General features: G+C 37.1%; 1 protein-coding gene across 5 annotated transcripts in view; it reads right to left on the bottom strand.

Annotated features, from left to right (window-relative positions):
- Positions 1-26,616, bottom strand: part of arnt2 (aryl-hydrocarbon receptor nuclear translocator 2) — a 146,052-nt gene that overhangs the window by 50,500 nt on the left and 68,936 nt on the right. For all 5 annotated transcript variants that reach the window (XM_052144219.1, XM_052144298.1, XM_052144359.1 and 2 more), the window contains 4 exons: positions 25,866-25,951; positions 17,416-17,492; positions 15,804-15,938; positions 7,600-7,674 (listed from right to left, as the gene is read on the bottom strand). In XM_052144219.1, the coding sequence (XP_052000179.1) occupies positions 7,600-7,674; positions 15,804-15,938; positions 17,416-17,492; positions 25,866-25,951 (373 nt within the window). The remainder of the gene's footprint in view (positions 1-7,599; positions 7,675-15,803; positions 15,939-17,415; positions 17,493-25,865; positions 25,952-26,616) is intronic.

The following is a 26,616-nucleotide window of genomic DNA, read 5'->3' as shown; positions in this document are numbered from 1 at the left end:
GTTGTTTTAGAAGCAAGACAGCTGAATTTGTACACAGTAGGGTAGACAGAGTACAGTTGAAACACTGAATATTTTCCTTCTAATGCGAGTCTGAACTCATTTTCTACCCTAAACAATAAAATGTCCTTCCAAATGCTTTAATATATTGCAGAAAGTTAAAATGGAGTCATCAAAAAAGGGAAATTTAACTGTGTCAGGATGCTCTTGGTGAACTTAAATGAGTTGAATCAGTCTTATTCTTGATGCATCAGGCAAATTGTCTGGTATTCACTGGCTTTATTTCAAAGGTCAGTGGCAAACAGGGTCAAAGTTGACATTGTTTGAACATTGAGCTTTCCATTTTAATGCTTGACCTATGTGCAATATAGCACTGGGAATACCGCTGTAGCTTGACTCTTCTGTTGATAGAGTTCAATGCATTGAGCAACGTTAAAATGAATTAGGGCTGAGTGGTATGTTAGTATTATGTGCAATGGTAGTGTGCAGGGATGCACAAAACTACCCATTTTCATAATTAGGGCCCTATGAAAACATGTTGCTTTTGTATGTTTTTGACACCTTCTCACTTCTAGATATACAATTTGCTATCTGGCTTAATGTGCTTAATAAACAACGAAAGGCAGCAATTTAATTACATCATTTTATAGTCTGCATGTGCTGCACAATTTAAGGCCAATGAGCGCGCTGCTCTCTACACACAGCGCGTACGTGCTATTCACGATGAGGTGTTAACAGTGTATGAGTGACCGGCTTCACACATTCAGTTTAAAGTAGGGATGGGTATTTTAGAGTAATTTTGTAGTCGATTACTCTAACCAGCAAAAAACGAGTACCTGATTACTCATAAATTTAAATGCACATTTAAAAACACGTACAGTGTTACATTTAGTTTTATTCACAAACTGAAACAAAGAACTCATTCAAAATAAGATTACTTCAACAAACTATGCTGTTTTCTTGGGAAAAAAGAACAATATCCATTACTAAAAATGGAAAACAACAAAGATTTAAAACAAAAAAAAACATCTGCGCTCACCAGGAAATTACATAGAAACCAATATTGACAGCATGAGGGTAATGCACATTTATAAACTCTGAGCCCTTATAAAGGCTATCACATGTTTATTATTTCACATGTTAAGCAGAAAAACAAGTGGTGAAAGTTGGCTTTTTATAAAATGCGCTCTGCCTGTGTTAAGAGACTTAACTCATACACAAATACTGGTCTGATAAGCTTCCAAGCTTGCTTTGCATTTTTTCCACCATAAAAGCAGATGCTCATCTGTTGGTTTGCATGACCCCAACAAGAACCAAATAGAAATAGAGTTGAATTCAATAAGGATCAAAATATTGCAAGTCTTGTCTTGTAATATAACATGGATTTGCTTTAGAAGCACAGATGCCATGATATATTTTCTTCTCTCATCCAATACATCAACAACACGTGTCCACAGCATCCGCCCAGTGGACTTAATTGTAACTGCGAGATTTGGCGAGAGACTGTTTTGAGTCTTTGAGTCATCTAAGTTCCAAATACACCAATATTAAGTATATTTAATAAAGATTTAATTCACTGGATTCACAAAAAAAAAAAAAAAACGGCATTACCACATGGTTTTCTAACGTATAAACACTTTCCAGATAAGATAACTATATTATGATCAATATACCTTGATATACAATTACTTATACCCTGGTAAGACTTTGTTCAACCGCCCACCCGTAACGCGAAACATGTGGATGGCCCTTAACCCTTTCCCCGCCAAACACGGAATTTTCCGTGTTTTATGAAAAAACGCTTCCCCGCCAAACACGGAATTTTCCGGGTTTCCGTGTTTTAGGTGTTATACGGTAAGGAAGACCCCTGCGCATGTTTTGAAAGAGTACGCAACTCTTTGATCAAAGAAACAGACTGCGATCGTCTCAAACATGAAGAAGTGGAGTATGAGAAGCTCAAAATATCAGACATAAACATGCCTTTTCCTCAGCTTTTTGTCTGAAATGTTGTTTTTTTGACAAAACCTACCTCTGTTCAAGTCGCAATAAAAAAAGAACAAATGAAGATAAAATAAAATCGTTTTTTTTTTGCCTAAAAGCAGAGGCCCAGATCTTTATTATGATATATAGCATCTTCATATATTCATGGAAGAAAATATTCTGCGGGCCATTAAATTTTAGCAAAAATCGTCAAAAACCCTGGCGGTGGCTGGCAACTTTTTTTAAAAAACGCTGGCGGGGAAAGAGTTAAGGAAGCTAGGGAACTCTGGAATTGTAACATTAGGGCAGAATCTTGGATTGAGATCTCAGAATGGCTTTCATTCTTCATTCTTTTATGACAAATGCTCTCTAAATCTTTAAGCAGTAAGGAATCTGTCACGAAAGGTTACAATAGACCTCTACATCAAATGATTTTGAGCTACCCTGTACACGTTTATTGTTCTACCCTTTGACATTTGCGTAAAGCAATCCCAAGACTTAATATCGAACCCCGGGCCAAGAATAACATTACATCTCCCATCTTTACCGTCTAACATAAATTGTTGGCTTTTGTTCCACTTGGCTTCATAACTATGATAAGATGAAAAGAAACAGGTGTATATGCTCGACAGATGATGGTGAGTGCATGTTTGTGTATGCTGTTGTGTGTGGTCTAAAGATTTGAAGACGTCCAGTTATCTGACGGCTTTTCTGGATGTATGCCAGATGACCTTTTATCAGCAGGCAACAGACTTGCCCAGAAAAACAGCGAAAGTACTTTGACAAATCTCTGTGTCATACCTGACCACTCAACCTTAATTTTCCATATAGTAGTGAAGAGGATTTGAGGGTCTTTTAACCCTCTGGGGTCTGAGGGTATTTTGGGCCCTGGAGAAGTTTTGACATGCCTTGACATTTGTGCTTTTTTTCAGTTGCTTAAAAACATATTACTGGCTAAAGTCTGATAACACTGTATTCAGCACAAACTGGGCTACAATAATATGTGAGCAACATGTATGTACAGGTTTGTATTTTCAAGAAAATAACGTTTATGCATGTTTTTTGAAAAAACTAAAATTTTAAGTCACAGAAATAATGTCATTTAACACACACTAAACATTTGTCCACAAGACTTTTGAGAACTGGATCTTGTAGCCAAGAGTTTTTGCTACAAAATGATGTGAAAACCATCCTGATCACTCATTCATACAAAACAATATAGTAATTTAACTTTTGTAAGACAATTTTAGTGTTGAAAGGTAATATGCGAGAAGGCGTGAATGATCATGTATATTCATTGTAATTCACATATAAGAGACAAAGACCCTCCCGTGGGCCTATCAATGAGGGATAGAGAATGAATGTGAGGAGACTTAAAGATCCAAATCAAGTTTTAAGTTAAAAGAAGTAATCTGACTATATATATTTTCTTTACATAAAGACTTTACTTAATTTTAGACCTACACTACCATTAAAAGAAGTATCTTCTGCTCACCAAGACTGGATTTATTTGATCCAAAATACAGAAATAACATTGATATTCTGAACTCTTTTTACAATTTAAAAGAACAGTTTTCTATTTGAATATATTGTAAAATGCAATTTGTGATCAAAGCTGAATTTTCAGCATCATTACTGCAGTCTTCAGTGTCACATGATCCTTCAGAAATCATTATAATATGCTGATTTTCAAATATGGGCATATTTAAAGTGCATTTTACTCATTTAACCTGAACACATATTTGCAAGCACAAGCTTTGTTGATGATAATGAGGCATTATAAACACTAGATAAAATATAATCTAGACATTCATATTATTTTTATATCATATTTACATATCATATTTATATTATACAGCATAAAATTTAAATACCTGCTTTAGCCGAAACTGCATTTAAATATAACTAAAACTTGCTTATTCAGAGTCATATTTCAAATGTCAATACTCTGAATCCTGGCTGGCAAGTCTGGAAACAGTCCCACTAGTAAAATATGTACATGTTTATATAAAATAGCATGTCAACTAATGAAAACTCAATGACTTACTCATCTGAAATTGTATCCTCGGCTGGATCAAGTCTCTCTTCAAAATACAAATGTTCATCCGAGTCCCGCTCTTCTTCTAAGGAAAATGTTAACTCTTCCATACTATCCTGGAGCGTTCTCGTCTGTGTATCGTTGCAAACGCGCAGAAAAATGAATCAAATATGTTTAAATCAAACCTCACAGTCGCCTGTGCATCGTTACAAACACGCAGAAAAGTTGAGTTGTGTTGTGTTTACGTTAAACCTCACAGTCGGGGGTGTGTACATTTGCATTGATCATCTCGGCACATTAGCGTATGAATGGCACGCTCTGCTGGTGGGAGGGATCACATTACAGATAATGGGACCGGTAAAAAATTACATCGCTTTGTTTCAAACAGATAGTATTGCAGGAGTATATTTGTTTCAAATTTGAATTGTTTTATTTAAAAGTAGACATTTTAAGCTTTCTTTAGACATATGTTTCATGTTTGTGTGATAAGTATTTGCGGAGTTTCAGTTCATTTTTGTGACGTGTTTCTGAAATATGCTCGTGAACAGAGAGACTGCTGAAAGCTCACCCTTTTTATTTTCTTTATTTTACAAAAGTACAAGATTTTGTTGTTATTGTGAGTGTACACAAATAAAAGTAGACCCTTTATAGTCTCTAATGATGTCTTACACTTATCTGTATACCCAAAAATGACGGAGTATTTTAAGTTGTTTCTGCTGTAATGAAGAAAATATCCAGCAGGACGCGCCGGTGCGTCCGTCAACCACCGAGGGTTAAAAAGGTAGGCACATAATATGGAAGGCACAATAGTAATATATATATATATATATATATATATATATATATATATATATATATATATATATATATATATATATATAGCTGCAAGCAGCAATGATGGGCCTAAGCACCATGGGTCCATTTCCACCCAGTGGCTTTCAGAAACAATGCAAGGTGGACATTTGCATTTGGCATTTGACATTATTCTAAACAATTTAAGCAATTTGGGTTAATACAAGAGGAATATTTTAAAGTCTGTTGTAAGAGCCACACTTCCTGCTGCCAACATTAAACATACATCTCAATTTTGATCTAAATCCACATTGCACACAGAAGATATGACACTTCCTGTTTCCCATTTTTCTGCATTAATTGAATGCTTCACCATGGTAACAACATTCGATGTATCAAAAATCTGTTCACAATTTAGCCTCTTCAGTGTCTTGGCATAATATTGTCTAAATGTTGTGAGAGTTTCATGAATCCCCTAGGAGGAGAATTTAAAAGTTCAGAGACTGCAATATTAAAAATAATCAAAAATGTCCGACTTCCTGTTGGGCAGACCTAATGATTGTAATAATAAAAGTTCTCCGGCTTGATGAGAACTATATAAGTACCAATTTTAGTGACAGTAGGTGAAAATGAGGGTGCTACAGAGGCCGTCTTACATGCCCATTTTAAACCTGTTAACTGTCACTGGCAAATGCTTTGTTTTATATCCAAAATTTCATCAGTGTTCACATACTTGGTATCAAATTAAATGTAACTTTCATCTTCTGCAGTAAATTTGTAATTAGAACAGTAGAGTAAAAACATATTTTAAATTGTTAAAAGAGTGCATTTTTAAATTGTGACGTGTGCGACAGTAGGCAACTTATTTTTTACATTCTCTGCTTATGATCCAATCCAATGATTGAAGAAAAAACTGCATGCATTTCATTAGGCTCATTGGAGATGGGCAAGTTCTGTGCAGAACCATTCACTGGTAGTCACCGACAGGTGCATGCCTATTAGAACTGTCAGACTTGCTGCGATATGATGACCATGTATGTCAAAATTACTGCAGCGAGTATGAGGCGGCAGTTGTAGCAGGTGTATAATTTATCCACATAAAAACATGATATTAAAGATAAAAAAATCTAACATTTTAGAAGATAAAGAAACATCACAGTTGTTTAAGCCAATGAGCATTAAGCTGTGTCATCAGCCAGTCATTTTAGATTAGCAATTCGGAAAAAGCAACTGCACCGCCTGCCTGCTACAACTGTGGCCACCTCGCTTTCGCGGGACATTTTTTGACATTTGTCTTCATCACATCACAGCAAGTCAGACAGGTTTCTAACCATCATACTGTTATTTCTAACGAAGGGAAATAGATACAAGATAAATATAAAAGGATTTATTCAAAGCCTGTTGAAACTGCCACACTGGCGCTATGACCGTGAACCACAATAGCCACATCCATGCGACCAATATGATTAAAATCACACAATGCATGCAGATAATTTGGGACACTTCCTGATTCGCACTTTTTCCCATTAATTTATTGCCTCGCCATGGCAACAATATTCGATATATCAAAAAATCTGTTTTCACAATTTAGCATCTTCAATGTCTTGGCATAAGGTTGTCTAAATTTGTCGTCAGTCACATGAATCCCCTAGGAAGAGTATTCAAATGTTCAGGGCTTGCAATTATAAAAACATTTACATTCAAAATGGCCGACTTCCTGTTTGATGGAGCTAATGACTGTAATTTTATTTGTCTGACTTGAGAACAATATATGTAGCAAGTATGGTGACCGTAGAAGAAACTGACCCCACCACTTTTGTCAAAAGGTGGCGCTACAGAGCTCCCCAGCCACGCCCGTGTGTTAACTTTTGCCCAGGCCTAATGGCCGCAAATCTAATATGTTTGCAAAATAAGAGGGATATTTCAAAATCTGTTAAAAGTGCCACACTTCCTTCCGCCAGTTGGTGGTGCTACGACTGTGACCCACAATAGCCACATCAATGTGACCAGCCCGCAAGGCCAAACATTCAGCTAAATTTTTATGTAAATCACACGATGCACGCATATGCGAGACACTTCCCTGTTTCCTATTTTTTATGTTAATTTATCCCGTGGCAGCACCGTTCGCTATATTAAAAATCAGTTCGTAATTTAGCATTGTCAATGTCTTGGCATAGTGTCGACCACATTTGGTACCTGTAACATGAATACCCTAGGAGGAGTATTTCAAATTCCAGAGCATGCATTTTTCAAACAATCCAAAATGGCTGACTTCCTGTTGGCCGGAGCTTATGACTGTCAGTGTCCTGCTTGATGAGATCTCTATTTATGTAAAAAATTTGGTGACTGTAGCTCAAAAAGAATTAGCTACATAGCCACCCCCCGAACATGCCCATCTTCTAGGTGGCATTACAGATCACATTTAAAAATTCAATTTCTTCTTAAACAGCCCATTGCAACTTCAGACTCAACATGAAAACCCCAGTTAATTCATTAAACATCTCGAATTTATTAGAATTTAAGACAACTGTGAGGTTATCCTAACTTAAAGATATTATTTATGACGATTTTAAAGAACTTTTTTCTGAGAATTTGAATGCTTCTTAAGTTTTTTCGGAAATACAAAATATTCATAAATTTTTTCTGGTAGTTAAGATGAAATTTCTTCTTAAGAATGTTTCGTGAATCTGGCCCCAGACTTCATGTCGCTAGTCAATAGTCTAGCTATGCGAGACTAGATCACAACTGTCTGTTGGATTTGATCCTTTAGGGTCTAACTGTGGTGTGTGTACCTGTTGGAAGCTCTCACGCAGGTGGCTCTGGTCCTCTGGATGGCAGAACTCCAGGATGTCTTTGCCAAGAAGATCCTGTGTAAACCCAGAAAAATTAACCATCATAAGAATGTTTGATTTACAAAAGCTCTTAGTACTTGTTAAACATTTAGCGCTTTCAGCTTCAGCGTCAAGATGAATAACTGTAACATTTCAAAAATGGCCTTTTTGTGAAGATTGTTGCTGCTCGATAAACAATGTATAGAATCACTTGTAATACATTGTTCTTGGCATCAGCCAAAGTGTATATCAATGACAATAGATTAAAATTATCAAGTTTTTTTAATTTTTAGAAACATAATTATGATTTGATTACAAAATAATCTTGATGCAGCATGATGCATCTTATCATATTTCAATTATTTTATCAAAATACTCACAGATAGATGTAAACTCTTTTATAAAACATTTAAATACAATAAATTAAAATGAAATAAATTCTCTAAAAAATGTTGCAAATGTTTTCTTCTTTAGTTGTCATATGTACAAACAGATAGTGAGTGTACTGAAGAGCTAGTTTAGCCTGTTAACTGGCATCATCCTATATATGGTTTTTAGCATTTTTTTTTTTGTTTATTGTACTATATTATCTTCATTCCCGACTTTAATCTTGACAAAACTTATATTGTTTGAAAGCTACAAGTCTCTAGCTTCGAAAAAAACATCCAACATGTGAGCGGTCTTACATATCTTTTATATCTTTTGGTTTTGATCCAATCGGATGATGCAGGGAATTCAAGCATACAATCCATGGTAAATGTTCACAATTAAAAGTAGACTTGACCATTTTATCCAAAACAATGAAAAGTGAGGAAAAAAACAACTGATCATCCTTTGCTTGAGTCATCACATATATTAAAATGTCTATTATCAATAAAATATAGAATATTAAACTTAATTCATCAATCAGTATCAAGGTCTAGAGGGCTCCACTATTCCAGTGAAATGCTCGAATAGTTTCAGCCCACCCCAGAGTCTCTCTGTAATTCACAGGCGGAGCTGTCAATCAAACCAGATCAGAGGCTCCAGGCGGTTTCATTGAATAGATGCAGCCAATGGATTGCTAGTCAAGATTTGATTGACAGTGTTTCCATGGTCACAGGGGTTGGCCTTGCTCATTCCAGAATAGTGACGTCATCCTAGTGTTTGCTAGGATAAAGAACCAAAGGCCACCATTACCAGAGATGTGTAGAATAGCCAAAAACTGTACTCAAGTTATAAAAAAAATATTATTCAAGTAGAGTTCAAAGTGCTAACATAAATATTTACTTGAGAAAGAGTAAGTATCCAATTAAAAGAGTACTCAAGTGACTTCCTTTCTTCTGCAGAACACACATTAAGATTTTTAGAAGAATTTTTCAGCTCTGTAGCTCAGTACAATGCAAGTGAATGGGTGCCAACATTTTTAAGTTCCAAAAGCAAATTCAGGGACCATAAATGTAACCCATACGACTCCAGTGGTTAAATCCATATCTTCAGAAGTGATATGATAGGTGTGGGTGAGAAACAGATCAATATTTCTGTAATTTTTGCTAGAAGTTCTTCTCCCAGCCCAGCAGGGGGTGATATGCAGAGAAGAATGTGAAAGTGATCTGTTTCTCATCCATACATTCTCATATCACATCGCTTCTGAAAATTTTATTTATTCATTAAAAGATTACTTTAATGCTGACATGTGGGTTTTTTAGCTTTAAAATGTTGGCACTCATTCACTTGCACTTTATGGACTAAAAGAAATGAGAGATTCTTCTAAAAATCTTCATTTGTGTTCTGCAGAAGAAAGTCATAAACATCTGGGATGGCATGAGGGTTAGAAAATGATAAGAAAATGATAACAGACTATATATATATATAAAACTATCTCTTTAATACAACTAGATACAGTATCTCGCAAAAGTGAGTACACCCCTCCCATTTTTGTAAATATTTGATTATATCTTTTCATGTGACAACACTGAAGAAATGACACTTTGCTGCAATGTAAAGTAGTGAGTGTACAGCTTGTATAACAGTGTAAATTTGCTGTTCCCTCAAAATAACTCAACACCCAGCCATTAATGTCCAAACCACTGGCAACAAAAGTGAGTACACCCCTAAGTGAAAATGTCCAAATTGGGCCCAATTAGCCATTTTCCCTCCCCGGTGTCATGTGACTCGTTAGTGTTACAAGGTCTCAGGTGTGAATGGGGAGCAGGTGTGTTAAATTTGGTGTCATCACTCTCTCACTCCCTCAAACTGGTCACTGGAAGTTCAACATGGCACCTCATGGCAAAGAACTCTCTGAGGATCTGAAAAAAAGAAAGAAGTGTTGCTCTACATAAAGATGGCCTAGGCTATAATAAGATTGCCAAGACCTTAACACTGAGCTGCAGCACGGTGGCCAAGACCATACAGCGGTTTGACAGGACACGTTCCACTCAGAACAGGCCTTGCCATGGTCGACCAAAGAAGTTGAGTGCACATGCTCAGCGTCATATCCAGAGGTTGTCTTTGGGAAATAGACGTATGAGTGCTGCCAGCATTGCTGCAGAGGTTGAAGGGGTGGGGGGTCAGCCTGTCAGTGCTCAGACCATACACCGCACACTGCATCAAATTGGTCTGCATGGCTGTCGTCCCAGAAGGAAGCCTCTTCTTAAGATGATGCACAAGAATGCCCGCAAACAGTTTGCTGAAGACAAGCAGACTAAGGACATGGATTACTGGAACCATGTTCTGTGGTCTGATGAGACCAAGCTAAACTTATTTGGTTCAGATGGTGTCAAGCGTGTGTGGCGGAAACCAGGTGAGGAGTACAAAGACAAGTGTGTCTTGCCTACAGTCAAGCATGGTGGTGGGAGTGTCATGGTCTGGGGCTGCATGAGTGCTGCCGGCACTGGGAAGTGCAGTTCATTGAGGGAACCATGAATGCCAACATGTACTGTGACATACTGAAGCAGAGCACGATCCCCTCCCTTCGGAGACTGGGCCGCAGGGCAGTATTCCAGCATGATAACGACCAAACACACCTCCAAGACGACCACTGCCTTGCTAAAGAAGCTGAGGGTGAAGGTGATGGACTGGCCAAGCATGTCTCCAGACCTAAACCCTATTGAGCATCTGTGGGGCATCCTCAAACAGAAGGTGGAGGACCACAAGGTCTCTAACATCCACCAGCTCCGTGATGTTGTCATGGAGGAGGGGAAGAGGACTCCAGTGGCAACCTGTGAAGCTCTGGTGAACTCCATGCACAAGAGGGTTAAAGCAGTGCTGGAAAATAATGGTGGCCACAACAAATATTGACACTTTGGGCCCAATTTGGTCATTTTCACTTAGGGGTGTACTCACTTTTGTGGCCAGCGGTTTAGACATTAATGGCTGTGTGTTGAGTTATTTTGAGGGGACAGCAAATTTACACTGTTATACAAGCTGTACACTCACTACTTTACATTGTAGCAAAGTGTCATTTCTTCAGTGTTGTCACATGAAAAGATATAATCAAATATTTACTACTATGTACTCACTTTTCTGAGATACTGTATAACTATCCCTTTAAGGACTCTTGTCAGATCTGGATGAATTTGTCAATAAGAAGAGAGGTTATCAGTTATCAATAACGTGTTTGGTAGAGCAAAGGGCACTTTACATGGATTTGTACAGTTAATCCGCCCAAAGAAGCTGTTGTAGTTTCTGGTATCCCCGCAAGGGCATGGGGTAAATGCATAAATACTGCTAATGACATTCGGGATGCAGGACAAAGCACACTGACATATTGCTGTGGATTTAAAAATGTACAAATAAAAACTAATGTCACAAGAGCCCATATTTACAGAATCACCCTGAAATTGACCGTCACCATGTCACAGAAAAGCCTGCGTTATCATTAGAGTCAAAACGTACCTCAACATGCGCCTTAAGTTGGAGCTGCAATTTTAACCTTGAAATATCTGCTTGACTTGGTGTTAGAGGCATTGTACGACGGAACTATAATTTTGTTTTACTGTACAGAGCGAAGAATGAGTTTCACTTAGTTAGAAGAACATGATACTGCATCAGTGATGGACTTGAGTGACAATCTGTGACAGCACGTACTGCTGTGTGAACTTTCACTGTCGTGAAAGTCCCATTTCATAAGCTCTCAATAAATGACACATTAATTACAATTAAACCCAGTAATGTAACGGCAGAAACTCTGCCCATTGCAATTAAGTACAAAAATTCATTAGAAATTTACCACTTTTAAATCTACTCTAAAAGTACATTTTTCCCCAAAAAGTTACTCAAGTGAATGTAACGGAGTAAATATAGCACATTACTACCAACCTCTGAGCTCTCTTCCATTTCTGATGACCGATTGGAGCCAAATCTAACATTTTAGCTGTTTCTTTCAATGGATCTATGCAAAACAGTACAATCTAGATAGATTTGTGTACTTTGGAGTAAGTTGCACGCAGTTTTGAGGAGTAATACATGCCAAACCAGCAGGAGCACATATTCTGTGTTTGGACTCATAGCAGCTATTAAGGATGGGCACGAGTGCTCCAGTACTCGGATGTGGCAGCAATGATCAATCATGAAAACGATGATCGATGGTGATCAGTGACTATTACCTGACAACTAAACACAAACGTTTAAAAAAGAGGGAACTTATTTTTTATTTTGAGGTTGATTATGTTGTGGTTTTGAGGGGTACATTGATTGTCAGAGATGTCTCAAAGCAACCAATCTGATATACGATGCTTCAATGCTATCGTAACGATAATCAAAACAAAGAGAGTGTAATTAACCATGTTTTGAACACCTGTCTCTGCAAAACATTTGCTAAACATGTTTTATTATCATTTAATGTAAGAACTTTGAGTCATTAATGGATATTATTCAATAAAAGTGAATGTTTGTTATTGACTGGAAAACTCCCTGCCCTAAGTGACGCAACACACACCTGCATCTACTGTAGACTAAATGGGAGTTGAAGAATTCCGCACCAGTCTCCAAATTAGAAGTCCGACATAAAGTGTCATTCCATTGCACTTTCCCAGTTGAAATGTGGAAATACAGACTCTCCGAGTTGAATGGACAATACGGAGCATCGCGGCTTTCCCATAGGAGCGAACACTTGAAGACACACACACACACACACACACACACGCACGTGTGGCAGTGGACTTGACACATACACAGCAGGCGAGTGTTGGAAGTAAATGGAACAGAATGCAGCATCTTCAAAACTGAAAACGATTTGAAAATAGATGGTTCAGACGGTCACGAAAAAAAAACTGGTGCACTAACTAAGATTACTACGGTAACCTGAAGGAAGAACAGACCGCCCTAGACCATGATGGACCCTACACCTCCAAATCGATCACGCTCCAGAATACAGGTCTCAGTGTAATGCTCATTCCTTTGACGATAAAGTCGGAGCACTGATGGAGGGATTGTGCATTCCTGGTGTTACTCAGGCAGTAGTTGTTGCCATCCTGTACCTGTCCCGCTGGTGTGATACTCGGATGTACCAATCCTATGCAGGTGTTGTTACACGTGGTCTGCCACTGCGAGGATGATCAGCTGTCCTTCCTGTCTCCCGCTAACACTGTCTTAGGTGTGACACTTCAAAGTACGGACACTGCAATTTATTGCTCTGGTCACATCTGCAGTCCTCATGCCTCTATACAGCATGCCTAAGGCATGTTCACACAGATGAGCAGGGATCATGGGCATCTTTCTTTTGGTGTTAGTAGAGTTTTTTTAATGTTACCTTAATTTCCTACCATCACAGCTGTTAGTGTCCTAACGACCGTTCAACAGGTGCATGTTCATTAATTGTTTAAGGTTCATTGAACAAGCATGGAAAACATTGTTTAAACCCTTTACAATAAAGATCTGTAACATTATTTGAATTTTTACAAAAACATCTTTAAAATACAGTGTCCTGAAAAAGGAACGTTTCTTTTTTGCTGAGTTTATATACAGTTATGTACATATCATTGCCTATCGAGTACTCAAGTAGACAAAATGACAAACAATGCCCATCCCTAGCAGCTATAGGGCTAAAGCTAAATGCACAAGCACTGATCAGTGTGAATGAATGTGCTCTTTGGATAATTTATTATTTTATTTAGTGATGTAAACAAACTATTATATAATTTATGGCAGAAAAATATGATATGTTATTAAGAAATGTGAATAATTACTGGCTTTCACTGCTAACAATACTTACTCTGTAACCATGCATTATAAAAATAAATATAATTATAATAATTATAATCTGTAATACATTTTATACAATGTTTTGCAATACAAACTTTTTTGTGCCCTCATGTGGTTTGAGTGGTGTTTCTGAAATTACTTTTCATTCTTGCACCAATGGAGATCTGATTTCATCCTGTGGCCACTTAAATATATTTTTTAAATTAACTTAACTGATTTTCACTTGCACAATAATCTCCCAAGTGTCTTCTCTAAAAAAAGAGTCCATAAATATGTCTGTAGACCCAAGCATTTAAATCGGAGTATGTCACTGTTGGAACAATGGAGCTTTGATGTCATCTTGTGGCCACATTTGGTACTGTGTCTACAATAATTCTAAGAAATTTTGAGTTTTAGAACTTATTTTACTTTATCAAATTAGGTCTCTAGTCCCAAGCATCAATAGTAAATTTGAAAATGTAACTTTCTCGTAAATGCTAAAAAAGGGAAGTGACAGTTAAGGGGATAGTATACCGAACATTTGCTATTTTGAAGTCAGAGATGACTGAGAGTAAAGAAACGCAGTGCAGTGAGATGTTCATTTATTAACTGTTCTTGGCTGTGTTTCCCAAAAGTTGATCATAGGCACCAATGGTCTATAATAGCAACTTGGGCTAATAATGCTTTTGGTTAACATCCAGAGTTATTCCATTACTTTAGTTGAACGATTAATCAGACAGAATCATCATGCAAGTTTGTGAGTAAGAGTGAATTATGTCGATGCTACAGAGCAATGCTATAGAGCAATTTTGGTATTATTTGGTGGTACACGTTTTTATTTTTTGGTGGTGGTGGTGTTACATTCAGTTAAGACTGCAAGCTCACAAAAACATTTGATTAGCATGGTCAAAATTTGGTGAAAAAATTGCTGTGGGAGGAGTTAAAAAAGTGGGTTTTCAATTAAATTAATAATGGCTGACAGGAAGTTTGGCTGACCATGACAAATGTGGTATCACTGCATTTTTATATATTTCGTAATATTTTTGAACCACTAGCTAACGCTGTCCATGACACATACCAAATTAAACTTGTTGAGCACCTTTAGAACATTGTGCAGATGACACATACAGAGTTTTGTAATGATACGCCAATGCGATTGTAAAATACAGCATTTTACAACAAAATTGGGGGGCACAGTGCCGAAACACTCAAGGTCACCTCAGGGCATGATGTCCATGACACATAATAAGTTAAGTCACAATCCGTTAAAGTGTTGTGGAGATACAGCCTCAAATACAATTTTGCGTGCTCTTTGTTGAATTTGTTGAAGCGCCATTCAAAAACGTTTGGTCTATCAAAATTCTTTTAATAACTTTTTGTCCTGAGTGTCTCCAGATGACGCACTTAAATTTTCATGCAAATCACACATACGGTCTAGGACGAGTTTGACAAAGTCGTTTTTTCTGAAAATTAAAAATTCCGGAAAATCTCGTAGGGTGGAAATTGAAACCATGGCATACTTTCGACTCGGCATGAGCTCCGAAATCAGGGGAAAATTGTGTCTCTAGGACATACGGTTCAAAAGTTATTAGCATAAATATAAGTGAAACTCTGAACTGTTAGTGGCACTAGAATGTTGAGATAAAGTCTTCCAAAATTTCATAACTTTCCCGCAATTGGTTCTATGGGCTGCCATAGGAAGTACAGAATAATAATAATAATAATAATAATAATAATAATAAACAGAACGCTAACAAACACAATAGGTGCCTACGCACCTCTGGTGCTTGCCCCCTAATAATTAAACCTGTGATATACACTCATATTATTCAAGAATTTAGAAAACAGCCTGTCTGATTTTAATCCCATCTGAAGAAAATCTGATACAAATTGTAAAAATCTCGCTCTGGCAGTCTACTTTGTTGAACTGATATACCAACTCTAACTGACAATCAATTAACAATAATCTAAAAATGAACAGAATCCAATAAAAACTGCCCAACCTGAGGCTGATAGCCAATCACGTTGATGCAACGAGGATCAACAAAAGTGATGATGCCATCTGAGTTGTGGCGGGAAAGGAACTCTGTCGGCACAGAGAGCCCGTTCATATCCATGGAAACCGGAGAACTGGTCACCTGTGAAACAAGAGGATGAGGGTAACAGCTTTATGCAAACACATTCCACATTTCAAACAAAACACATATAGTCTATATAAACACCTGAAACTTAAATATCATTTAAATAAGCCACTCTGGAAATACTGTAACATAAAAAAAAAATGAATGATTAGACACTTTCAAAATATCGAAAGTAATTTTAATACCATAAAAGCATATTTCAAAAGTTGCTGCTCCAACAGTTTTACTAAAACTTGTTAAAGACCACCAACTGAAGAAAACAGCAAGTAATACATTTCTGCAGTGACACTGAATATAAAAAGCAATTTTGTCATTTGTCTTGAAAGCTGTTATGGTCATTTTTTATAAATGGCAGTTGGATTAAGTTTCCATAAATATTCTAAGTCACATGAAATATAAATAAGCACAGGTAAACGACAGATTCAGTGGTGTTCCAACATTGTACCCGAATATGTTTTCTGTCCACACTATTACGGACAATTTAAAATTCCACACTCAGCACAACTGCGAGGACTCAAAGACGAATGCATCACAGGCCTCTGATTTCCCTCATAGGGATATACTACACTCACTGAGCACTTTATTAGGTACACCTGTACACCTATTTATTCATGTGATTATCTAATCAGCCAATCAAGTGGCAGCAGCACAATGCATAAAATCATGCAGATACGGGTCAGGAGCTTCAGGTAATGTTCACATCAACCATCAAAATGGGGAAAAAATGTGAACTCCATTATTTCAACACGATTGTTGGTGCCAGATGGGCTGGTTTGAGTATTTCTGTAACTGCTGACCTGTGATATTCACACACAACAGTATCGAGTTTACTCAGAATGGTGCACGTTCTAGTAAGATTTGCCTTGTTGATGAGAGAGATAATGGCCAAACTGGTTCAAGCTGACAGAAAGGCTACGGTAACTCAGATAACTCCTCTGTACAATTGTAGTGAGCAGAATAGCATTTCCGAAACATGAACCTTGAGGCAGATAAGCTGCAACAGCAGAAGACCAAGTCTGGCACTTTATTAGGACCATAGTGTTCCTAATAGTGTTCCGCTCAGTCAGTGAAGCGGTTGTGAAAAATATTCAAATATAAATATATATTTGTGCAAAACCTGCTCAAAACTTGCAGCCACAATGCTGAATTCCTATGGGATTAGAGGTTTGTTTGAATAACCCCTAAACTTGAGTATAATCAATATTAATGGCAGTAATGGTGATACTCACCATAGCCTGTTTTTTGGCTTTTAATATTATTTATAGACTAGGGAATGATGGGGAAATGGGCAGTATGTGTTTAACACATGGCTGAAGTCAGACTGGAACTTGCGTCACCCTCATTTGTGTGCCACAGCTCAATATGCTAGATCACGTGCACTGACTTCTGAGTCATGGCTCTGATGATGATTTACATGTATGTTTTTCTACAGCCACTCATGGAACAAATTAATGCGCTAACAATGACGACATACCTGCAGTCTTCCAATCGCAACCAAACAGTATTTACTGGTTTGACCTGCTTCTGTGTCTTCCTCAGGAATGGTCATGCCTGACAAAACAAACACGAGAACACTGATTCAGCCTTTCTGGTCAAACACTGACGTCAGATATCTGGTGATGAGAAGATGTCGCAGTCACACTGGGTGCAAACGTCATCGGAAAACCTATAAAGTACTCAACTTGTAAGCCATGTTTATCTTCAGCGATCCTACTAAAAATCTGACTCATCAGGAGTTTTTTAATACATAATAAATTATTTTGGTTGTCCAAAACCAGTAGCAAAGCACGTATTGTTCTTGGACGTTGTCGTGCAGTGTTTATCTGAAATATACTCTGCATGAAGTCAACTAGAGTGCAGCGCAGGAGTTTGTTTGAGCATGGATGAAATGTTTACTCTCTTTTAATTATGTTAACGATTTCTCATTGATATGCTGCCCTCTTCGCTAATGATCTCCTTACGGATGGCCGAACGCTTGCGAAATGTTTTTCAGGTTGCAATGTCTCGGTCTGTTTACCAGCCATGAGCTTAATCACTCAATAACAAAAAGAAGAAGAAAAAAGTAAAGGTTAAAAAGTAAAACAAAATTCAGGAAATTAGGGTATTTTGAGGATGACTCGAATAAGAAAAAATATTAAGAGAGAGAGAGAGAGAGAGAATAAAAGAAGCAATGTTCTAAACAAAATTCACAATGATCACAGTTACAGATCATGTTTTGCGCATATGACCGCATCACATTTAAGGTGTAAGCACTAATCCATCCTGTATGTGTCCCAGCAGCAGTGAAGCGCCTCCCCTCATCTGTCAATCAACCGCTGCGCTAAAATAAGAGTTTAACCTTTGCCGGTTCCGGGCTGACTAAAAAGGAAATAACTGTCTGATCTGAACATTTTAAAAAAGCATATATATCCACAAGCACAAGAACTTTACAGATCTTTTCAATGTGTCTGATATCAATATGCAGGGACACTTATGAGAAGCACGAACATCTCAAGCTCTTTTAATACAGGAAATCCACTAGAATAACGGATCATTCTGCATGAAATGTGTTTGTGCTTCGATTCAATGTCAGATGCATCTGGGAGAACCAGCGCAACGTTTGATTTTTTTCACGCTTTCTTTGTCTTTTCTGAATTTGTTGCGCTTTAATGTCAAGCAGTAACACACTGACATAGTGACGGACGTGTGTCGAAATCCCATCACAAGTGCTCAAGGGAGACACATTTAAGTGACCAGGTATAATTTGTCTCGCTTGACCACATGTGATCGGATCACCCGAGACACATCTTAAAACCAGGTGTAAATGGGGTCAATGAGGTGTTTACATTAACCAAATTTCTGATAATATAGGCAATATAACCACTTGAAGCTAATTTTTTCAGGTTACCATTTTTTCAGTGTAATTCAGTAATCAGGGCTGCGTTTCCCAAAAGCATCGTAAGCCAATGGTCTCAACGATCAACTTAAGCTTACAATGCTTTTGGGAAACGCAGCCCTGATGGATTCTGTTCGTAATTTGGTGATTTAAACCGATAACTCGCAAGATTGGGAGTCTTTTTGAGAGATTAATTAAAAATAAGAGTCATAGAGTTTTTTTTTTAAGAATCAGACTGCGATAAAAAGATGTGAAGTCTATTTATTGTCTTTGTAATATGTTGTGATACCTATTTTTTCATCTCATCACATTTAATTACACTCTATATGTAGATTCAGCAGCAGCACATGATTGTGCAGAAAACACTGATTTGTTAAACTTTAAAGGTACAACAAATAAACTAGAGCTGCCATATCTATCATCATTTGCTTTGCATTTCTAATAAACAGATGATACTCAGGAAGCACTCTACAAGTGGGCTGCAAACTAAGACCAGATGCAGCAATGTTTTGAATTAATTTACCACTTCCAATTTGCTAAAATGGCTGTCCTCTGCCAAAACTGACATTTATTCAATCGGACAGGAATAATTTGGTCGCATATCAAAGTAATAAAGAGCACATAAAGTTTGCGTTATGTTGCCTTTGTTTTCAAACGCTATGAAACTGATCAACAACGCATAGCAGGACCATCTGGTGTGGACCGAGCACATTCCTTACTGTTAATGCAGTGATTACCATTCAGTGTGATGCAAATGATGTGAGATGTCTTTGTTTAGACCACTGCATTCCATTATGACATGATAAAGTCTGACAATCAAGGTTTTATTTTTATCCTTATTATGTGCTGTTATGCAACAAACAGGATGTTCAGCATGTGTGATTCATTTTAAGATGCACACATTCGACAAATATGTTGGAAACTTGTTAGTATGACACCTGGAACACCTCCAACAAGGCTACAAGGCTTTGGAGTTGTGGTTGCTCAACTCTTTTTCTATTTCTTCCAACATGCTGTTGTACTAATAGGAATTACAGGCTGAAAGGGGAGTGGGGGGGAGCGTGTCTATGACATATGGGAGTCATCCAAAGCTCCAGACTTCTCTAAGGACAAGAGTATAACAAAATGTAACACTAAATTCCAGAGATCTGATAGTTCAAGGAGTTCACACACATGTTCAAAGTGCTCTATGAAGCTTTGGATGGCGAGTTGAAGGCAATAATGCATATAAAACTGCCCAGTGTTATTTACGATAATGTGTACACATTAGTGTTTGGGATGCTTCTTTGAAACCATATCTTGCCAATCTACAATCTACTCATAATTTAAAGATGCTACCCTACAGTCAAGCTATCATTTAACAGGCTACAACTAGAAGTAATTGATGGGCGGTGGCTCAGTGGTTAGCACTGTCGCCTCACAGCAAGAATGTCCTGGGTTCGAGTCCTGGCTCAACTAGGACCATTCTGTGTGGAGTTTGCATGTTCTCCCAGTTTTTCCTCTGGGTGCTTCGGTTTCTACCACAAATCCGGAAAAAAAAAGAATAAAATGTAGGTTAAGTGAATTGGAGACTCTAAATTGCCCAATATGTGTGTGTGTGAGTGAGAGTCCCCCAGCCATTGGGGTTTGCGTCAGAAAGGGCATCCGGTGTAAAATATATATATGTGGACCATCACAAAGTGGACCCTGCACCAACACGGGACAAACGCTAGGAAAGAGAGAACTTTTAGAAATAATTGATGATTTTATTTTAGTATTTTATTTTAGTGTAATAAAATATTTAATCAGGAATAATCACATTATTTTTTCATAGTTAATCGTAATAAAGGGATAGTTCACCCAAAACATTCTCTAATCATTTACTTACTCTCATGCCATCCCAGATGTGTATAACTTTCTTTCATCTGCTGAACTCAAATGAAGATTTTAGAAGAATATCTGAGCTCTGTAGGTCCATACAATGCAAGTGAATGGGTGCCAAAATGTTGATGCTCAAGAAGCACATAAAGGCATCATAAAAGTAATCCATACGACTCCAGTGTTTCAATCCATATCTTCAGAAGTGATTTGATAGGTGTGGGTGAGAAACAGATCAATATTTATAGGGATAGTTCACCCAAAAATGAAAATGATCTCATCGTTTCCTCACCCTCATGACATCCCAGATGTGTAGGACTTTCTTTCTTCTTCAGAACACAAATACAGATTTTTAGGAGAATATCTCAGCTTTGTTGGAGTGAATGGTGACCACAAATGTAATGGTCCAAAAGGCAGTATAATTGTAATCCATATTGTTAAACCCAGGGCCGGCGCTACCTATAGGCAAACTAGGCAGTTGCCTAGGGCCTCGGCCTTGGAGGCGGGGCCTCCAAAACATACACATGCTTATCCACCAATCAAGAGCAGCAAAATACTATGCTGTTTGTCCATTGGATATAACAATTCATTCACCTGTAGTTAAACCAATTAATATCACCGTTTACATGCGAGTCACTCCCAACCTCTGAATTTATGAATGAAGAGATTGTAGATGAATAAAATCCAACTTCTCTGCAAATGTATCTGATGGCGTTGAAACGAACTCATCCTTCAGGGGCTGCTAAGCGTAAGGCTAAGCAGGCACGCAAAGAAAGTGCAGCTCGTGATTCAGGTATCATCTATTATTGAGTGATTGTAATGTATTGTAAAAAATAAACTGATTCTAACGATCAGCGTCATTTTGAGATAGATCATTTGATGGTTATTTCCAGTCCAAAAGAGCGCGAGCACCGTTGCTGGACTGAATTCGCTTCTGACACTTTGAAACCGAGCGTACGTAGCTACAATGCAGACTTTTGTTAGAAAAAAGAAATACGTTCTAAATGAACCGAAAGAGTCTGATTCGCGGAAATGAATCAGACTTCCAGTCACTGTTGGAGAGATAGAGGCGATTTCATGATTAACTGTTGAACTGAATCTTACAAAGGAGTCGATTCTCCTCGATGGAATCGATTACAACCTGTGGAATAGAATCTTGATTCCTAACGCCTCTGAATCAAGGAATCGATTCTTTTAGAATCGATTTCCAGCCCTAGTCAGGAGCTGACTCGCAAAATACTACAGAAAAAGTCAAGTTTGTCAGTCAAAGACTATAAGCACTATACTAAAGCATTGTTTATTATGTTTTAAAACAGTCTGTATATCTTCTAAAACGCAGATGTTTAGCCTACATTAACTGCTCTAGTCTATCATAATAGACTATAGACCATAATAGACTTCATTTTTTTCGTTTTCCAATCATAAATACTGTATACAATCTTAAGCATATGAATAAGCACACAATTACAGTTGACGAAATGAACTTGTCTTTTCACGTCCACTAGCAGCTGATTTGTGTATCATAAGGTATTTCTCTACAATACATACCTAATATGACTATATTTAGTCTATCAAAAACAAAACTGTTCATTATCCCAAATAGTGGGTTAGTGTGTTACCATAAATAAATTACTGAACAAATTACTGCAAAAAACTTCCTGACTGCTAAAAAAAAAAAGATGACTTTTCAGATGATTTTTTTTTGTTTACCTTAATTAAAGTTACATTAATATGCACATTTAAGTAAAAATATAAAAATACTGATAACAGGTTTTGTATAAATAAAATGGTTAGGAATCATATTTGTTTTCAAGTCTTTTGTATTAAATGATGTTTTAATAACAAAGTTCGGGGGGAGCACATTCAGATAATCAACGAGATAACAGGTATATATATACTGCAGTGAACCTCTGTTCATTGACAGTTTATCAGCATCCCTCCACCACCCCCATCTCCTCACTTTGATTTTTAATAATCTCTTATTGGACGTAAACAACACAATCCAAAATACAATGCAATCCAATGTAATACTGTGTAAATCTGGCCAAAATTCAGAGCCTGGAGCCCTCCCCTGGACAGCATGCCAAATACGCATAATCTTTACTCTATTTAATTTGATGTAAGTGTGAACTCGTGAATTCTGAAAGGTGGAGGGGAGGAGGGCATGGCGGGGGGCCTCCACCATCAATTTTGCCTAGGGCCTCCAAATGTCAAGAACCGGCCCTGGTTAAACCCATGTCTTCTGAAGCAATATGTTAGGTGTGGGTGAGAAACAGATCAATAAATAAGTCGGTAACATTTTATAATAACTACACGGTATAAAGTATTTGTAAAGCATTTGTTTATGATAATTTACACATTATTGTTCCTACATTATTAATAGATTAAAAGCTACATATAAATAGAATTGTATTTGTTTCTATTCACTTTAGAAAATTATTTATTATTGATTAATAAGTTGATATATAGGCAGTTCAATAATTTTGTTTATCCTTAATAAACAATTTGATATTCATACCTAACTGATGTATTTTAGTTGATGCAAACCAGTGGTAAAGAAGTGTTTATGAGAAAATTAAGAAAGCATAAATTCATAGTTAATAAAGAATTGGATAAACATTCCTGCTTAATGTGTATATTAATGTTTACACTTACTATTAAATCAATTAATGCTTAATAAAGGTCGCAATAAAGCACTTACTAATGGCTAGCTAAGTGTTTTGCGTAACCTAAAGAGAGAATTATATATGTATAATTAAACATTTATTAACATGGTTCAACAGTAAGTATGGCCAAATGGTAATGTCACTACTTCTAGTTCGGTTCTTTTGGGTCTGTTGTTCCGGACCAAAAAGAAAAGGATATATTTAGGCCTGGTTCGCTTGACATTCACACTGGATTTTTAACACCGAACCTAAAGCTACAAAACAAAAGGCATAAGGATAAGTTCACAACCTGATTGGACAGCTTTTATGATGTATATTTTGTGACGGAACTTGCCAAACATCCAAAACAATGCTGGCTGCTGGGCTTAATGTGCTCGCTGGATTTATGTTTATTTATATATATGGTGGTAGTTTGAGAACAAACCAAGAGCTAATGTTTAAAGGAGTCAAAACAGTGCCAGGAATTCCTATGTTGCACACACAAACAAAGATATGCTGCATGGACGGCTGACGATGGTTCCGACGCCTGTACTGGACTGTAATGGACAGCATAGCTCCTATGATGAGTAGAACCCATCTTCCATTGATCTTGTAAGTGTGTTGTACATGTGTCCTAGTCTGATTATTAAACAACATCAGCCTGCGCTTTCATTTAAGAAATATCCAGTTCTCGTGTTGTACGCTTCAAAAGTGATGGGTTAAGGTGTTTAGTGTCTGTTTTGAGCCTTTGTGATTGAGATGCTAAGGAGATGTTTATTTCAGGGCCAAATTTTCAGAGTAATGGATCATTAATACATGTGTAATTAAGCATACACAGTTCTCACTTTAGATTAGGTCAAGCAAAATGCTTAGTTAGCAATTTGTCAATTATGACCTATATATTAAGTAATAATTGCTTAATAGTAAGTGTTATTAAAACAGTAACAAATATATTAATTTAGCTTAAATGTAAATACAATTATTTACATATATAATTTCTTATAATCAAATCACTTCTGAAGGTATTATGGATAACTTTTTTTAAATTGAGGTTGTAACTTTTGGACCTTCAAAGATCTGGTCACCATTCACTTGCATTGTATGGACCAACAGAGCTGAGATACTCTTATCTAATTTGTGTTCTGCAGAAGAAAGAAAGTCATACACATCTCGAATAGCATGAAGCTGAGAAAATGAATAATTAATTTTCATTTTTGAGTGAACTATTCCTTTAAGTCCTTCTATTGCTAGAAATTCTTCTCCCTACCCAGTAGGGGGCGATATGCATGAAGAACGTGAATCACCAAAAACAAAAGAAGAATGTGAAAGTGGAGATTGACTAAGCAGGGAGGAGAATTTAGAGTAAAAAAAGGAATTCAATATTGAACTGTTTCTCACCAACACCTATAATTTAGCTTCTGAGTCATTGATTTAACCACTGGAGTCTTATGGATTACTTTTATGCTGATTTATGTGATTGTTGGAGGTTAAAAGATTTGGTACCCATTCACTTGCATTGTATGGACCCACAGAGCTGAAATATTTTTCTACAAATCTTCATTTGAGTTCAGCAGATAAAAGAAAGTCATACACATCAGGGATGACATAAGGTACATAATTAAACGATGAGAGAATTTTCATTTTTGGGTGAAATATTCTACTTCTCATATTGAAGTTGAATTCACATGATTCGTGCCGTATTGAATTGCACAAGTTTTGCTTTTAAAGCTGCACTGCCCGTGTAAATTATACTTTATCCAAATGATCCGTTAAGACGGATGCGCAAAATGGCGCCAGGGAGATGCCGATTATTTTCTACAACGAGTCGTGTGAATGCAGCTTTTTGCAGGTCCTACTTTAGTATGCTTTGTACAAAATATATGTTTCAGAGGTCCTTTCTCCATCATTTGATCATTGAATCCCTGTTGTGTGTGTTTGTGGTGTGTACATCAGTGTAATGATCCCGGCCTGACATATCGCAAAGGTTCTATCTCAACCAGTCTTCAGAACTCACACGGAGTAAATACGTTAATAGCGATTAGGACAATTAACACGTTAAATGTTTTAAATTAATCGTATGTGTTAACACATGAATTTTTACAGCTATATTATATGTATTTCTTCAGCACTTTGAAGTTTTGACATATGAAAGACATCCTAAAACATGAAAAATGTACCTTATAAGCAAAAGAGTATTTTGTCTTTAACCACAAAATTAAAAAGACAAAATGATCCCATATTCGAGATACATTCCCTAAAAACAAGCCTTAATATCCCATGCAGTTTTGCTTATTAATCTGACTGTTTTTATTTTCCTTTAGGTGTTTTTTACGGAAAATAAGGCAGATATACTAATAATTTGTATCTTTTGAGAGACAGAATATGAATGTTTGCAGTGTAAAATTGCTACTTTTTGTTACTACCCAATGCTGTTATGTTTGTGTATTCATTTCTCTGTTTTTGTGTCCTTGTATCTCTCAGATTCAGAGGCTGAATTGAAAGAGATGTCAGCTGGTATTGAGTGTGTTTGTGCATGGCTGTTAGTACCCGCTGGCGGCCAGGCCTTGATGTAGCCAGTACAGTGCACAACAGAGTACTGCGCCTCCCCCTCTTTTGACGGTCCCAGACCATTCCTGTGTGTGAAGTAGAAAAACAAAGAATAAAACAAACAAAACATGTCTGGTACTTGTGTTTAGTACTTATAAGTCAGCATTCAGGTCAAATAAGGATTCCGTTCTGCAGAACTTATTTGGAAACCCAGCATGGACCATAGCAAAATGTTCCCCTTTTGCATCACACCAAAACAACAGCATGACTCCATCAGTCCACATCTGTATTTTGCTGTTTTTTTACCTGTGTGTTTTGTGAACTGCCTGACAGGCCTTTTTTGCATAAAAGCACAAGACACATGTATCAATTAGACATTTGAAATGTACTTTCTCACACAGATGTTCCTGGAAGAGGAGATTTCTGCATTCCAGAGCTGTCACAGCACACAAAACATGCATCGCATAAAATTTCCTGCAGACAGAGATCATGCATGGCGCTTAGAGGTGGCCAGGGGCTTAAACATAAGGGTTCAAAGGGCATATTAATGGAGTATGGAATGGGAACATTGGTGTTACATTCTCAGGAACGACTTCTAGGAATTATGTGATTCCATTTGACTCCCCAGATAAGGAATTCACAAACTTAATCGATTTTGTGTCAGGAAAGGGTTCTATAGGTCAGATGTCACAAAAGGCTTTTCGACACGTCAATCAGTTGTGATGCTGTGGAAAATGAAACAAGCACAGTC

Source organism: Xyrauchen texanus, chromosome 1, assembly GCF_025860055.1.
Source record: "Xyrauchen texanus isolate HMW12.3.18 chromosome 1, RBS_HiC_50CHRs, whole genome shotgun sequence".
Classification (NCBI taxonomy): domain Eukaryota; kingdom Metazoa; phylum Chordata; class Actinopteri; order Cypriniformes; family Catostomidae; genus Xyrauchen; species Xyrauchen texanus.
Note: the sequence above shows the minus strand (reverse complement) of the source record. Positions and strands in the feature narration are given on the sequence as shown.